Here is a 16,736-nt window from a genome sequence, read left to right on the forward strand (position 1 = left end):
GCACGTAACGACTTTCTCACCAATATTTGTTTAGAATATAAGACAATAAGACCAATTAAAGTTGTACTAATCAAAGCATTCAACCAGCCGGCATTGTAAAACGCCATAGGTGCGACCAATATACCCGTTCCAATAATTGCTTTAATAACATTCATTAGCGCACCAAGATTTCTTTCAATAAATAAGCAATAATTTGTAAATGTTATGTAGTTCCGGATTCTATTAAGCACTTACGATATGGGAAAGGGCACCTCCCGATGCTCGTACGGAATATAATCATCTTTTCTAAAGAAAGAAAGTCAACATTGAATATAATTTAATCAAAAAAACTTACGATTCGGCCATTATTTAATAGAGTCAACCATGATACAAAAAAGAAGGTAGCATGATACAAAAAATAAGGTAGTTTCAATAAACAACTTTTGACGGATAATACAATTTTTGGGAGTTTCATAAATTGTGAGTATTATCATCGGCCTTGCCACTTTGATAATATTAAAACAATAAATCGGAGTATTTTCCTTCCCATATTTATACCAATGTAATAATATTTAAAATCAAAAACCATTATCAGTGCTTGGTATTTTTTTACTTACGTAACTCGCACTATTTTCATTAAAAATATATAAAATATAGACTATTAAAGAAGACTTCATCGTAATTGTTCTTTTTATTTTATAATAAAAACCACGCGCGCATTATGCTGTTATTTTTTCGTTTTCTTATTTTGAATGCAATCGTGCGATCTAAGAATCTAATTCTAAAGAATGTTCTTCCCAAATAAAACCTCTTTATATTTAGGTTCAAATTTACTTTTAAATTTCTCATCAGATTTTGCAAAAAATTAGCTTTCGCAAATTTTGAACTTAAACTTTCTAATGTATGCAAAAAACCTGAAGTCGGCTTGAACATACCGCCCTCCGATAAACAATTAACCTATCGTCGTATAAAGTACAAAACCGCGTATCAACAAAATGCAAAACTGCCTATGTGAGGTTGCATAAATTATTTTCTAGAGAGTAAAAACACTCATATTTCAAAATGGTTCTCCTTTTTATACAGCAATTGCATTTCTGGGTACTATATTTCAGGACAAATGGATACGGCTTGAGCCAGGAGCTTGTGTCCAATTTTTGGCAAAAATGTCAGTTACGCGGTTTTGCAGAACGACGATACGCGGTTTTGTACTTTAAACGACGATATGGAAGTATAATTTCGATCACTTTCTTCATGTGTTCGGAAACCTAGTCATGAACCCCATTTTCGAAATTATGTAGCCGGCATAATTTTCAAGTCCATCATATTCCACATCTTTGAATGTACTGATAAAATCTTCTGCTTTAAAAAAAATATTTCCTCTAGTGATCAGGTAGCATGAATTTGGTGAAATGTCATAATTTTATTAAAAGTCAAATGGTTAACAACAACAACGAATGTCACTAAATGGAACTACCTTCTTTTTTGAATCATGGAGTCAACTATTGCAATTGCTAATCGAATGAATCTTTCAAATTAACTGTCATATTCCAGACTTAGGGTTACGTATTTTTTTTTAAATATAAAAAAGAGAATATAATAGATAAATGTTTGTACAAACACTTACGCCAGAATATTTTTTTACACGTATTCAGCAGATTCACAAGTCTTCTTAAGCGACTTAATGTCTAAAAGTCTTAAAATATTTTAAGACCTTACGATGCTTAACACGTCTTCTTCTGTGTTGGCGGTGTAACCGCCTCAGCGATTGAGTCCAAAATAGCACGCAAGTCGTTTCTGTCCTGTGCCAACTGACGCCTTTTGTAAATACCCTAAAGGCCCGTTTACATACAACTTTGGCGTTGCGTTGGCGTTGGCGTTGGTTTGACAGAACGCACGTTAAAAGAATGCTTGCTACAATGAACGCTTGGCGGCGAATCCTTGGGCCACTAAATTAACATATTAACGACAGATAAATTAATATTTCATATCAATAATTGCATTAAAAACGATATTTCTTGCCCGCACTTGATTAAAAAGGAAAAATATTTCACATAATTTTATTTATTCGCAACAGCTGACGAGCGACGCACGCGAAAAGTTGAGAGTTGGCCATCTTTTTGCTTTGTGTTGGCGTGAGCGTTGTCGAATTTTGGCTATGTGGACGGCTGCATTTGAATTCATGTATTCATAGTCAGCTGTTGAAGCGACGCCAACGCCAACGCAACGCCAAAGTTCTATGTAAACGGGCCTTAAATGTGTATGTGGTTTTGCATTTTGATTCTCGGGCACTTCCCCCTTTCATTCCTGGTGGACTGCTAATCGTTTCTTTTAAAGCGCAGCAGACAATACTAGGATGTACGTTTTATTACCTACTATAGTTCATAGTTAGTCATCCATGCGTGCTTGACCTCAACTTCCGTCTATTGTTGGTGAACCTGCAGTCTAACCATTGACTCTCCTAAAGTTCATGCCGCTGACGCAAAGCTTCTCTTCTGTTCTTATTTTGCGCTGTAACCGCCTAAGCGATTTTGGCCGAGTTCAATAAAGCACTCCAGTCGTTTTTCTTCTGTGCCAACTGCCGCCAATTGGAAATTCCAAGTGAATCCAAGCCCTTCTCCACCTAGACTTTCCAGCGCAGTGAGGCTCCCTCTTCCTCTACTACCACCCGCGGGTTCCGAGTTGAATACTTTAAGAGCTGGAGCGTCGGTGTCCATTCGAACGACATGATCAAGCCAGCGCATCCGCTGTATTTTAATTCGCTGCACTATGTCCATGTCGTTGTAAAGCTCATACGGCTCATCGTTCCATACTTCTAATGCTCCAAGAGCCGCCGGATGTTTTCATTGTACGTCGAGAGAGGACTTTTATCCTGAATTGCCTACTCAGTTCAAAGTAGCTCATCTTGGCAAGAGTGATTCGGTGTTGGATTTCAAAGGTGACATTAAATTCGGTGTTTATAATGGTTACCAAGTAAACGAAATTCTCTACTTTCTCGAAATTATAACTGCCAGCAGTAACGGAGGGCCCACGCGGCAATGCGCTGCCGGTTTTTTTTTTTATTACAGGAGATACTTCGTGTTGTCCTCGTTTACCATCGTACCCATTCGCTTTGTTTCCTTTTCCAGCTTAGAAAATGCAGAACAGATTTCGCGGTTTTTGTTACCGATGTGTCGATGTCGAATGCATTTGCTGTCTGTTGTGATTGCAGCTTTTCGACGTTAAGCTTTCCTTGCATATTCGGGCGCACATTTTTTGCTGCACAGAGGCGTGTGCGTATCTTGGCTGCAACAAGATAGTGGTCCGAGTCGATGTTTGGGCCTCGGAGTGTATGTACGTCCAAAACACTGGAATCATGTCATCCGTCTAACATAACATGGTCGATTTGGTTTCTCGAACCGGAGACGGCCACATAGCTTGATTAATCTTTTTATGCTTGAACCTAGTACTGCATACCACCATGTTTTGGACCCCGGCGAAATCGATCAGCCTCAGTCCGTTGTCGGACGTTTCCTCGTGGAAGCTGAATTTTCCGACGGTGGTTCCAAAGATCCATTCCTTGCCCACCCTGGCATTGAAGTCGCCAAAGCACGATTTTGATATCGTGAAGGGGGCAGCGCTCGTACGTGCGCTCCAAGCGCGCATAGAAGAGATCCTTGGATACCTCATCCTTCTCTTCCGTCGGGGCAAGGGCACAGATGAGTGAGATCTTGATGTTGATTTGATGCGGATTATGGCTAGACGTTCGTCCACCGGGGTGAATGACTGTTTTCGGCGACGGAATTTTTCTCCCACCACAAATCCAACACCGAATTTTCGCTCCTTTACATGGCGCGTATAGTATACGTCGCTAGGCCCCAGGCATTGCTTGCCTTGCCCCGTCCAATGCATTTCTTGGATGGCGGTGATGTCAGCTTTTGTTCTTACGAGGACATCAACAAGCCAGTAAGAGGCACCTTCCCCATTAAGGGTCCGGACATTCCAGGTGCATGCCCTCAAATCGTAGTCCTTTAAACGTTTGCTGTGGTCATCTTCATAAGGGTGGGTCTCATCCGATTCGCTTCTTCACTAGAAGGGGTTTTTACGTGGCGGGTCCCAAACCCAGCGCACAACCCATTGCTGGGACGGAGGTGGTTTCGCAACCAAATACACGTTTATATAGTGAGCTGCAAGACAGTGAGCTCCAAGACAGACACCCGCTTGCATCCGCACCTACTGGTGAACAGACGCTGCAGACTTCAGTGAGCCCTTAAACCGAATAAGCCGGAGTGGCCCCACCGAAGCTCCCTCTCTTTCTGCCATCTCGCACATGGGTTGCTCACGTTGCCCAGTAGCCGTGTATAGTAGTATAGCCGTGCAACTGTTACTGCATACCCAGCACAACGACTATACCCCATTGCACTCCAAACTGTTTAGTCGGTTCAGTATTTTTTTTGGAAATGCACCGTTCGTGGAGATGGGGGGGGAGGGAGAAATTTTTTTTATTAATGACTTTTACTTTTCTCTAAACCCAACCACTTTTTTATCAACTGTCACCATGACTTTTTTCTACCTGCCTCCACATAGTCGAAACGCTGTGCGACTTTCCGGTGAAAAGATCCTTCGACTTCGCACCCATTGGTGGACAACGAAAACAAGGGCGCCCACGAACGAGGTGGAAGGACCAAGTACAGGAGGTCTGCACTCGGGATACGCAAATGCGCACAGGAGAGAGGCAATTGGAGAAGTTTTTTGGTCCCGGCCCAAACCGACAAACGGTTGTAGTGCCAAATAAGAATAAAAAGATTCGTAATTCATAGATTGTCCAAAGATTACTGATTATATAAAAAGCTTTAAGTGTGGTGCGAAACGATCTGGCGAAGGTTTTCATTATATTTTATAAGGGATATTTTTATTTTTTCATATTCCCTGTTTAATACTTTACCTCGGCCGACTATTCCACTAGTATTTTGGAATAACTTTACGGTACAGTTTATAAAATAAAGTACAAAAGGCGTCCTTTATTTTGAAAAAAAAAAAATATACATATATATAAAGGTTAGGAGGTTAAAATAAAACACTGTCATTCTAAATAAAGGACGGATGATCACTGTACCTATGAGTAACAGTTTTCATGTTAATGTTTGAATTTTTTTATTCGCAATGCAAATTTAAGCTTAGTATCCTGCAGGCAAGAATAGCAAAAACTCCATATAAAAAAACTTTCTTAAGTGTAGAAATTTTCTGGCGTCAAATATCCTTAAGGCAGTACGCAGTTTTTAAGAAATTTGCTACGCTTTCTACTACCGTTTCCTAAAGGCACACACGCAAACCCATGTTTGCAACAGAAATATATGCCCGTTCCATTATTTCGCGAGGAAATAGGGAGGCAACAGGCTGCGAAGTATCAGATGTCAACATCCTAGGACCCTTTCCTTAGGAACTGGATACTAAGCTTTAAAATGAAAATACATATCTTCGGAAAATGAGCTGATCTAGAAAAACCGTATACAGATGCGTTATCTACGACCCACCATTAAATTTACGCGTATCGGCATATTTTTGTGTCATTTTAGCGTGGCTACAGTGTTAAATAACACATCAACAAAGATTTGGGCTATTAACATCTGCCTGATTATCGGGATGTTTGACTATGAGGTTAGCATTTTATTAACTGTACAGTTTAAAAATACACTGGAAAATAATAATTTTTAACTTGTTACCTATGATGTGAATACCCACATTGCTTAATTATAACGTCATTTTACTCCTTATTACTCTGATACATAAATATGCTTAATCTATTCCTTATCCACCTGTCTTTCCTCACCATTATCAACCGGCCAAATCCGTTCCGTCGATATAAAGCTTAATCATTTGTTCAATTGGAACAAAAGAACCGGTTGCACCTCCAATAATACCAAAAGCTATCACTAAAACACTAAGTATTAGATAAATTTTAGCAGGTCCATAGTCAGTCTTATATCTAATCGAAATATCAATGAGGGCTGGAAATATGAGACCCAGAAACGAAAGACAAAATGCTCCAACGAATGAAATGATTAAGGTCAAATTGGGAAGAATTATGGCGAATATCACTATACGGAGAAAGTAAAAAATGTGAAGAAAATAAGAATTAATACCTTTGTATGTATGTATATCTGTATGCACTTGATACTAGCGTATGATTTGGTACATGGTGTTTGCGCTAATAAAACGCAAACGAGTGAATATTTTCCAGATCTTTTTTTTCTCATTATTTATTGTATTACCCAAAAGCTGAAGATTGTTGAAAATAAATGGCGTCCCATGCATTGGACAGTTTTCTATTGCTCGGCAAGTGTACATCAAAGGATGAATATTTGGAGTTCGAACCATAGTTTGTAGTCTCATCTAAGTTCTTGGCTATCAGATGGCCTCCTCACAGTGAGGGGACGGCCGAATATTCCACTAGTCTCTTGGAATAACTTTACGGTACCAAATAAAAAACTCCTGGCTATAATGCTCAAAGTATTTCGCCATTATTGAAACTGCATTTTTGCACTTTGCAAAACCATTTTCAAACAAACGGAAACTTGAAAAACGCTATTTTTCGTAAATTTAACTTTTCAAATAGCAAACATTGCTAGTACCAAGTACATATGTATAAATATAACCAATAACTTAATATTGTACTATGTACGTATATTACCTGAGCCAACCGCCAGACACATTCGAAAGACTAATTCCAGCGCGAATGCCCTTTTTTCTGCGACCTTGTCCTTCAGCCAATTGTCCCACATTACCTCGATTGACACATAAGCTTGTAGAGGATGGGTGATGTACATGGAAAAGGCGAAAATAACGCGCGCAATATTGGCAAGACTTGTAAAATAAAGACGAAACATTTAGGTAAGCTTGTTCGAAGTAATGCATAGTTTTTAGCAGTGGACGTCTTACATCTCATCATATGGTAGACTCTGTAGAATAGCCGATTTGATGCCGTCACCATAACGCCAATAACCAAAAAATCCAAACGTTAGCTGTAGCAGAATGACAATAAATATACTTCGACTCAAAACTCCGGTTATGCCAACATAAGATTTCGGAGTTTTCATCTTCGCCTCAATAGATACAATCTGTGTAAATCAATGAATATATACATATGTATACATGTGTTATTGTATAGGTATTAAATTCTATACCAATCCTGCTCCCTCTAATGCAAACAATGTGGCACCAAAAAATAAAGGATAAAGGCGAAAATCTTGAAACTGTTGCAGTTCTTCAATTGGTTGAAGATTACTAAACATATAGTAGAAAATAATGCCGAACCCTGGAAATGTAACAGAACATTAAAATATACCTCTACATGTATTTACATTTGTACATATCAACCAAAACCATGGTACAGTTTCCTAACTAAAAACACTATCAACTGATTGCCAAAAAATGCCTACAGCTGAGATCACCTGTTTTTTTTTTGGCATTTGCTTATATATTTTACAATTTCTTTAATTTCTATTACAATTTCTTCTATTTCCGTTACAATTTATTTAAAATACACTAACACACTGAACCAAAAATACCAATGCACTAACCAAAAACACACCTACAGCCTGCCAGAAAACACGGTAAGAGAAAGAATTACGCAACATGGGGAACTGTAGGATGACCAAAATTTCGTGTTATATGTTTTGATCCATTTCGACAGCTTATACAAATTCTGAAATACTTGAAATACTCTAGGTTTTTGAATTTTTAGCTTCCTGCTTGGAGTGACTGAACTTATTTAAGACGAAGGATACAAATTTCCAAGGCTACTTTTTACATCATTCAAAAGATATAACTGTGAACACAAAACATATGTCTGTAAAATTACTCTAAAATTTTTTTCATTTGATGCCCATATGTACATAATAATAATAAGTAGGGTTCGGAATCTCATGCAAATGAATGCTTTTACTCGGCGTCTTCAAGTGGAAATGGTTAAGTTAGCTTTACGAATCATGAAATTTCCTTTATAATGGCATTCAACCGTTAGTGCAAATTTTTGCATTTTTACAATAAATGCATTTGGCTTTGGCATATTTTTGCTTTTGTTTTATTTACAACCATTAAAATTTAGTGCGAAATCTCCTGACAAAAAAAATGACCTATAATTTTTTCCCAAATATTCATCTGAATACCTGAAATTACCCTAATATGGGTTCCGGGACATAGGTACATTTACGGAAACGAGGCAGCGGACGAACTAGCAAGGGGCGATTCCGCACTGAATGTGTCCCACGTAAAAATTAAAGAAAATTATCTTTTGAAGTCCAAGCAGAATGATTTAGAGTGCTTCTGCCTGAGATCGTACTGAGAGCGTGTGTGAATTGGTAACAAAGTTAGCTGCGAGTAAATTTTTGACAAGTATGAGGGAATAATATTTCACTAGCATGGCACGCTAATATGTATACACCCATAGATAAGAATAGGAACAGTGTTTTTAATGTAAAAACACAATTTAAAACTTTCTACCATAACTAAAAAGTCAAGTATACCTCTCGTTTGGTAAACATTTTCATTTGGCTTGTACTTCGTTTATGAAAAGTAATTTTTTTCACCTACTTTATGTAGATAATTAGGCGTTTATATTAAACTGATTATTTAAACATACTTACCAATTACCAGCGAAAAGTTCGCTGCCATTGCATAAGGAACTAATGACCTCAAATTTGGCACACAGTAGATCAAACATAGTGGTAAGATTTCGCAACACATGTATATTCGGCTATCCCAAACGGCCCAGTAATGATCGCCAAAGTCCTTTATGCAATTTGCTATAAAAACTACATAAACGCAACAGGAACCAAAATGATAGATGAAAAGCAAAGTATTTACGCTGCCTCTGTAATTTAAGTAAAACATAAGTACATCTATAAATTACTCATACGCACAAATTTTATATACGGAAATTAAACAAAAAGCGCTCGATCCGAGATACTCCCATAAAGTATCACTGGGTGACTGTTAAAATGAGCTACGAAAATAAATTCACTGGTTTACTGAGGGATTGACCAATACAATATATATAATTCTCAGTCAACTGAAGACCCCCCTGTCTAAAATTAGTTATAGTATTTTGCGACGTATGCGGCCGCAAATAAAATATTCTTACTCCTAGTTTCACCTATCCTTACATGCCTTTCCACCACCCTGATTTTCTTGCGAATGCAAGAGATCCTCTAATGGAGTTTTTTCTAAGCCGTACAAGCTCTAGAAGAAGTGCTCTCCAAGCAATTCGAGGCACTTTCGCCGGACTGTTGTTTTTCTTTGGACATTTCCTTAACTTGGAAAGGCAGGAATCTCAGAGAAGGTTGTATGTTTTGAACCGCTTTGTTTGGTTTTGTGGATTTTTTTGGGCTCTTTCTCGAAATGAGAACTATTCTCTCAGAACTGGGTGATGGTTCCATTTCGAAGTATGTGACCAGAGGCACTCCCCAAGAGGGCGTTCTCTCCCCTCTACTCTAGAATCTAACCGTTAATGCCGTACTACTAAGCCTAAAGGGCGGCGGTTGTCAAGTGGTAACGGGCAAACATCTGCACGTCCTGAGTTGGTCTGGTAAACATCTGGTCCCAGGAATGTGGACTTAGTGTCAATCCTACCAAGACAGAAATGGTAGTTTTCACAAAGAAATATAAAACTCCTTTATTTAAACCTCCCACCCTAAACGGGGAGGCACTAACTCTGTCAAACGAGGCCAAATACCTTGGAGTTATTCTAGACAAGATACTGGACTGGAAACGAAACATTTAAGACCGCTCAAGGAAGGCCAATAAAACCGCATATAGTACACTCCACTTAGCGCCAAATAATAAGAAGAAGTACACTGGATGTACACAGCTGTGATAACACCCATCCTTTTCTACGTGGTCTTCGTATGGTGGCCTGCGCTAAACAACACTTTTTCCAGAGCCAAGGAGGAATGAGTGCAGAGGACGGCTGTCATGCTCGTCACGGCCCACTACACCTACTTAATCTCTGGAAACAATGTTAAAACTTCCACCTGTGGATCTCTACGGCGAATCTCGGGCTGGCAGCAGTGTGGTCGGGTTGAATACGATCCAGTCGTGGAGATACCTCAGATTTGGGCACGCAAAAGTACTTGAAACTCTACCGGATAATCCACGACAGTTACATTATACCACTCCTCCACTCTGTTTAGACAACAAATTCTCGACAAGAAGTCCATAGAGGAACGAATGGGAAGTGGCTACAGACTTAAACCCAAGGTCTACGGCCATATATATAATGGTTCCAAGCTCAATAAAAGAGTGTGTAGCGGGATTTACTCTGACGAACTCGTCCTAACCCTCAGTTTTCGCTTACCGGACGATGATTGTAGCGTCTTTCAAGCAGAGCTAAACGCCATACCGGAGGCGTTTCGGTGACTCATAACCTCCGCCCCTCCGGGACTGGCTATCTTTATCTATCCTCACAGCCAGCCTGCTATGAAATCTCTCAAATCTTATGAAAACAACGTCCAAATTAGCCATAGAATGCAGGAAGACTCTCAACTTGCCGGCATCAAAATGCTCATGCCTGTTGTATGGGTCTCTGGACATAGGGAAATTCCTGGCGACTACCTAGCTCACGAGCTGGCAAGGAGGGGGACGGAAATCTCTGAAGTAAATTCTGCTCAGAATGCGGGCACACCTCTAACCACCTGCAAACACAGACTACAGGCTGAACTCATCGAGGAGGTAAGATTGATGTTAGGTGATTCATAGCTCTTACTCGGCTGGAGGACCGCTCCCCTCTCAAAGAAAGTGCATTCACTTAATTGCAATTTGCTTCGGATCTAGTTGGCCAACCATGAAAGTTTTGAATGAATTTTTATGAAAAATTTCCGCTGAATCCGAGTACGAAAACAAAAAACAATAAAGGAGAACAGTTTTTGAGGTATAGCCAAATTTTGGATTTTTGAGATCTGAAAAAAATGCACTCACTTGATTGTAATTTTCTTTGGATGTTGTTGGACAATCTTGAATTCGTTTCTGTACTAACAAAGGCTATTAAATTTGCTATCATCTACATATAAGTAATTTAGGAGCTTAAAGCTCTTGGTTCGACGATAAAAATCATAATAGAATGTCCGACTTCCCGCTCGATCGCATCAGACAGCCTATTGTTTCCAAACCTCACCGATGTCGTAGGACTGATGAGTTAGTAAGACTAATTTGGTCTGCTTCAAGGCAAATGGCAGTTTGGTCAGTTCAGAAGGCAGTGAATGGAAACCTTGGAATGCAAGGTAGTTCGGCGTTGTCGATTCCTCCCTTTCTTATTTGTCTTCTTACTTCTACAAATGGTATAACCAAAATCGGTTTCTATATGTCAGTCCCGTATTAGAGGCAGCTATCACACCTTAATATAAATTACATAATTCTGGTACTGTTTATGGTAGTTGCTTTGATCGTACGAATCATAAGGAAATTAAATTACTTAAAGACTATACTAACCGCAATATTTTCTGTAACCCATGCATAAAAGGCGGTCCTTCAGCTATCGCCTCCACCAAGCCGTCGGCATAAGAGAAAATTGGCACACGTCGTCTCTTAGCTACCTCGTACAAGCCACACATCTGAAAATTTAATTAAATACCTTAAATTTGAGTACCTTTTTATAAATGTTCATTTTCCTACCAATATTTGTTTGGAATATAAAACAATAATGCCAATCATAGCTGAACTGATCAGCGCATTTAGCCAGCCAGCATTATGGAATGCCATAGGTGCAGCCAATATACCAGTGCCGACTATTGACTTGATGACATTCATTAACGCGCCAAAATTCCTTTCGATAAAAAATATGTACTTTTACGTATTAATTGTGTGTGCTGAATTGGGATTTGAGAGACTTACATGAGTTTAAAATTTAAAAAAAGTAATAATCCTAACCATTTTTATATTGTTTTATAATTACATAAATACAGCATTCCTTCTCCAGTATTAAAACAATCGAGCAAAATAAAATAAATGCAAATTTCTTCCTTAATTTCTATTCTGTTAGTGGTGTTATGAATTTATCAGCCCTGTTCTGCATTCCGACTTGGAATTGCATCGAAATTCATTGTAGAAAAAGGGACCAAACCTCCTACTTGTAATTTCGTTCTTGTGTCAAATTTCATTTGAAAATATTAAAAAGGGAAAACAAAAATGTGTTTAATTGTTTTAATAACTGTTTTTCTCATTAATTAGCAGCAAAAAAATAAAAAAGTGAAGCGAGCAATTTTACGCGATCGCAGCAATCCCAGGTATTACCGGACTCTGCGTAAGTAGTAAACAAACCAGGGTTCCTCAAGATTTTGGGTGACTTGCAGCCTTAAGTACAAAAAAAAGTTCCATCTCCGCAGTGTTGAAGCTGGGAGCAACGCGAATGGACCAACATTGCCGTGGGAAGGAGTGCCGTCTCCAAGGTGGAATTAGAAATGATTACCCTTATGGAGCGAAGGCTTTGCTCAAAGTGGATAAAGTTGTTCATGCCTGAGCAAAATAGAAGAGAGGCCAAAAGTTCTTTCTACGAACAACTTGGTGATTCTTTATTATATGAAAAAGTTTTTGTAAAATAAATTTTTCATTTACTTCAGATTTGCGATCATATGATAATTGGAGCTATCGATGCTTGTCATCATGGTTTTAGCCATGATTCCTTTATTTGGAACATGAGCAATGCAAGAAATTTTTTTATGACAATCGGTAACTTTTTTCTCCGTGGTGAGACGGGAGGAAAAATTTGCTATGGCGTACAAATAATAGAATTTTGCTGTGCCAAATGCAAAGTAAAATTTTGACAGTTGAGAAGCCAAACAAACGCTCTTGCGAAGGCTCTATTTTTGTGTGTTGCTGAGATTGTTGAAATTTATATTTACTTTATAACTTGCAAGAAACGTAGGCTTTTTTCGTGCTTTTCCAGCTTCCGCCCAGCAATATTAAGTGTATACATGTTTAGCCCATGAGCTAGGTAAAATTCTGACGTTCGTATTCACAACGAGAAATTTCAAATTTTTAATTTGATCCGTCAAAATTTCCTCTTTTCTATCAATTGGCACAGACCTGAAGTATCGAGATGGTGATCGCAATTCTTGCTTATTGGGCGATGCCGGGTATGCTGTGGAACCTTTCCGGTTGATACCGACACCCTATAGCAATCCATAGCCACGGTCTATACAACACGCATTTAGTCAAACAAATTCTTCGGCACATAATATAGATGAACAAACAATTGGAGTTCTCAAAAGTCGTTTTCAATGTTTATTAGGAACCTTGCAGTACAAACTATGAAAGGTGGTGACAATAATTAATGTAGATATGTGTTGCCTGCATGACATTTTTCGCCACTACAATGTTGAATTTGACTATGAAGAAGTCGAAGAAAACGATAGTGAAGTAGATAGACTTGTACCAACAGACGTTAATTTGAAAAGTGAAGCAAAAATAATTGGAGACGAAGTTGCGAAAAAAATTACCTTTATTTAATTAAAACGAGTTTTGTTATAACACAATAAACAATTTACGCAAAAAATAAACATTTTAAGATTTTTTTACTAATTTCAAATTCGAAACGCTCTAGCTCCAACTCAAGCTGTGCAGTTTAATTTGGTTAATTTTTTAATTCTAATTATTAGATTATTCGCTATTCGCTAACGTTTTCTTTGACCATTTACGTTTATATTTTGATTTTTTGTTTTGTTCTTTTTCTATTCCACTGGCTTTTACCTGATCGGAATATTTCCGATAAAAAATTGCCGATACTTGGAATGCAGAACATCAAATTTCCGATAGAATTCCGATTCGAATCGGATTGCAGACCAGGGTTGTATGTCTAAAAAATGTTCATTAATAAAATACGGCAATAACAGAAGTCTGAATGGCTAATCAAGCTAAATATTTAAATGATTTTATCTAAAAAATTTTGATTTGATGACGGTTACATGGCTTCAATAGGTTGCGGATCCTACCTCATTTTCTAAATTTGTTAACAGCATTTGAAAGTATTGGCTGACTTCCAATACGTCAATTGCTTTGCATCCGTAAAAAAACCCTACATTTACGCCCCCTCCAGTAAAACGATAACTTAATTAATGTTCAATGTTATTTTCTTTTATGTATTTGGAATTGTTGGTGAATTAGAATTTTATGTTGTACCAGAAATTATATTTGCAGGTTTGAGTAACCCTGTTAAAACCTTTTTAATCATATATCCATGTTGAATTTTAAATACTTTGTCATGTTTCGAAATAACTTTAAATGGTCCTTTATAAGGTGTATGCACATTTGACTTGTGCATAACTTTAACAAAAACGTACTCACTAGTGAGTAGTCCACTTGCAAACAGCGTTATGTGATTTTATAATAGTAAGCCATAAATTTAAAAAAAAAAAAACGTCTACAACAACAAGTAACGACGGCCACGACTATGGATAGTTTTCCAGCACTAATGGGTATTTTTGGGATACTTATAATTAAAAATCTAAACTAAATCGTGTCAAAAAATGAGGAAAACGGTGATATATTGAATGCTTATTTGTGATAACTCAGCGCTAAATTGTATTAAATGTATTGAAATGTAATACATAGACATATCCGGCATCGAATTAAGAATATATAGAATTTTGAATATTCACAATGGTTTTCATGCTAAATATTTTTCGTAAATTTTTTATTCAAGGATGGCTAATTAGTATTATAACATAAACAAATAAATTCACGTTTCTGACTGTGTTGGAAATTAGTAGAGTTCTAGAAACTTCAATATTTTAAATCAGAGTTTATAAGTATGCAGTTCTATAGCCCATTACATTTTAGTACAATTAATCACGCTGATTTTATATATCTCTTTTTACGCACGCTCTTGAAGGTATTCTCCTATTTAAATATTTTCGTTTAAGATGCAAGATTACACTTTACTACACTAAAATTTGATGGGCTACAAAACAGAGTACTCAAAGTATTTATAAAAAAAAATCTCTGATTAAAAAGTTTGAAATTTGAAGACAGTTTTTTAGAGTTCTATCAAGTTTGCAGCACAGTTAAAAATTTTAATTTAAATTGTAATGGAGTATGAGACATAGTATTTAAATAAAAACTTAACGAAAAATATTTAAAATGAAAAACATTGGAAATAAAAAAAAATAACTACACATTTCGGTTGCACAGTGATATATTTACGTATATATAGTATCGTTCATATCAATAGCACCCCCATTTCAAAGTGAGATTGTTAACCACTTTTGTTTATTTTTTTAAAACTGATTAAAAGGTCAAAAATTTTGATGAAAAACCGTTAAATTTAACTTTGTTTTGTATAAAATTTTAAAACACGGTTTATATGATTTTGTTTTAAGCATGATCACTTTTTTCATAAAATAATAACAAACAAATTTTAACTCTTAATATATTGTGAGTATTTAAAAAAAGAAATGGTGTACACAGACCATTGCTGTTAAGTGTAGCTTAACTAAATTTTATATTTTGCATTCGGAAGCATTTTGAAGAGTATTACCGAATCACGATTTAAATACCGTACCAAGTTATGGTTATGATGGCCCCTTGAGAAGTCCGGGCCCGGGGGGTTCACCCCTTTCCCCCTCGCTCGCGACAGCCCTGCGTATGTGAATACTAAAAATACTATTCTGCAAACAAAATTGTTCATAATTAATTTTCTAAATCCTTTCTTTTCTTATAACGGAAAGATTTTCCAATATAAGATGTTTAGTACCCCCATGGCTACCCTTTACCAGCTGAAAGCTCGCAATTTTTTTTAGTTAAAATTTGATTAAGCACTTCTCCCTATATTACTTATGCTGAAAATATTACTTTAAATGTATATATTTATTTCTTTATTAAAGACAATAAGATTCGATACAAGTGATGTAATCCCCTCCGAACTTACGATATTGGAGAAACGACGTTCCGATGCTCGTATGGATCATAGTTATCCTTTCCGTAAAACTGGTCAGCCATTGAATAAATAAATTTAATAAGTAAATAAAATCAATCGAATGTTATCCAAATGATACTCTCAAAGTAACTGACACCCCATTGGTGTGGGTTTCCGCATTTCAATGCAATTTTTGTAAAAGCACTCGTATTAAAAAGCAGTAATGATTTGATTGAAATATTGGTGGAATATGTAGGATTATGATTATAGATAAAATTTCACTCAAACATCGGTTATCTATCCAGCAGCACTTCATAAAAATATTTACATATTTGTGTAAGTTTAACATTTATTAATATACTACAATGACTTTAAATATTATGATAATAAGTAGCATAATAGTAATTGTATAAAAAATGCCGATATATGCATGTATGTATGTATGTACATACATATTTAAATATGTGTAAATAGATTGTGTTGCCAAGTCTTAACAGACTTTTTGATTTTTTTAAGATAACGCTTATGGAAAAAGTTGTTGATCGCTAATACTTTAAGTCACTATGTAGTCAGTGCAGCCTTTTGCTTATTTTCAAGCGAAGTGAAAATATACTAAAAGCGAAGTGAAAATATACTAAAAGCGAAGTGTTTCGGAGTGACTTGGGAGGAAAAGTGAAGTGTTTAGGAGTGACGACTTCGGCCACAATTAGGAGTGTGGGGGTTTTTCGTTTAGGTTATTTATCACCTGATTGGTTAATCGATTTTTTTACAATAAAGGTAATCTTTAACCTTTATTAATTTATAATTTATTGTGTTCCTGTGCAAATTTAGTGCTGGAATATCTTTAAAATTACAATGTGGTTGTTCACGCTTGCCT

At 36.9% G+C, this 16,736-nt stretch overlaps 2 protein-coding genes across 3 annotated transcripts in view; both read right to left on the bottom strand.

The window, feature by feature from the left end:
- Positions 1 to 252, bottom strand: part of LOC118744856 (proton-coupled amino acid transporter-like protein CG1139) — a 42,004-nt gene extending 41,752 nt beyond the window's left edge. Inside the window, exon 1 of the mRNA XM_036478234.1 lies at positions 21 to 252. Within this exon, the coding sequence (XP_036334127.1) occupies positions 21 to 155 (135 nt within the window). The 5' untranslated portion in view covers positions 156 to 252. The remainder of the gene's footprint in view (positions 1 to 20) is intronic.
- LOC118744855 (proton-coupled amino acid transporter-like protein CG1139) lies at positions 233 to 16,479 on the bottom strand. Of its 2 annotated transcripts, XM_036478233.1 has the most exons (9): positions 15,872 to 16,479; positions 11,623 to 11,773; positions 11,440 to 11,561; positions 8,601 to 8,827; positions 7,140 to 7,270; positions 6,895 to 7,073; positions 6,647 to 6,819; positions 5,786 to 6,053; positions 233 to 285 (listed from the first exon to the last, which is right to left on the bottom strand). In XM_036478233.1, exons 1-8 carry the CDS (start codon positions 15,940 to 15,942, stop codon positions 5,791 to 5,793), a joined length of 1,317 nt encoding a protein of 438 aa, XP_036334126.1. In that variant the 5' UTR covers positions 15,943 to 16,479; the 3' UTR covers positions 233 to 285; positions 5,786 to 5,790. The 2 variants fall into 2 exon arrangements, with proteins under 2 accessions (XP_036334126.1, XP_036334125.1); XM_036478232.1 differs by lacking the exon at positions 233 to 285 and having other exon boundaries at positions 5,028 to 6,053.
- Positions 16,480 to 16,736: the final 257 nt, after the last annotated feature.

The sequence above is a fragment of the Rhagoletis pomonella genome, unplaced genomic scaffold (genome assembly GCF_013731165.1).
Source record: "Rhagoletis pomonella isolate Grant_MI unplaced genomic scaffold, Rhpom_1.0 Rhpom_scaffold_00008, whole genome shotgun sequence".
Classification (NCBI taxonomy): domain Eukaryota; kingdom Metazoa; phylum Arthropoda; class Insecta; order Diptera; family Tephritidae; genus Rhagoletis; species Rhagoletis pomonella.

What these genes read in the sequence shown, in the direction of transcription:
- LOC118744855 (XM_036478233.1), bottom strand. Translation starts at nt 15,942, where the DNA reads ATGGCTGACCAGTTTTACGGAAAGGATAACTATGATCCATACGAGCAT. An exon ending in AACGTCGTTTCTCCAATATC is followed by an intron (nt 11,774 to 15,871) that starts GTAAGTTCGGAG and finishes TTTTATCGAAAG; the next exon opens with GAATTTTGGCGCGTTAATGA. An exon ending in AGTCTACCATATGATGAGAT is followed by an intron (nt 6,820 to 6,894) that starts GTAAGACGTCCA and finishes TTATTTTACAAG; the next exon opens with TCTTGCCAATATTGCGCGCG.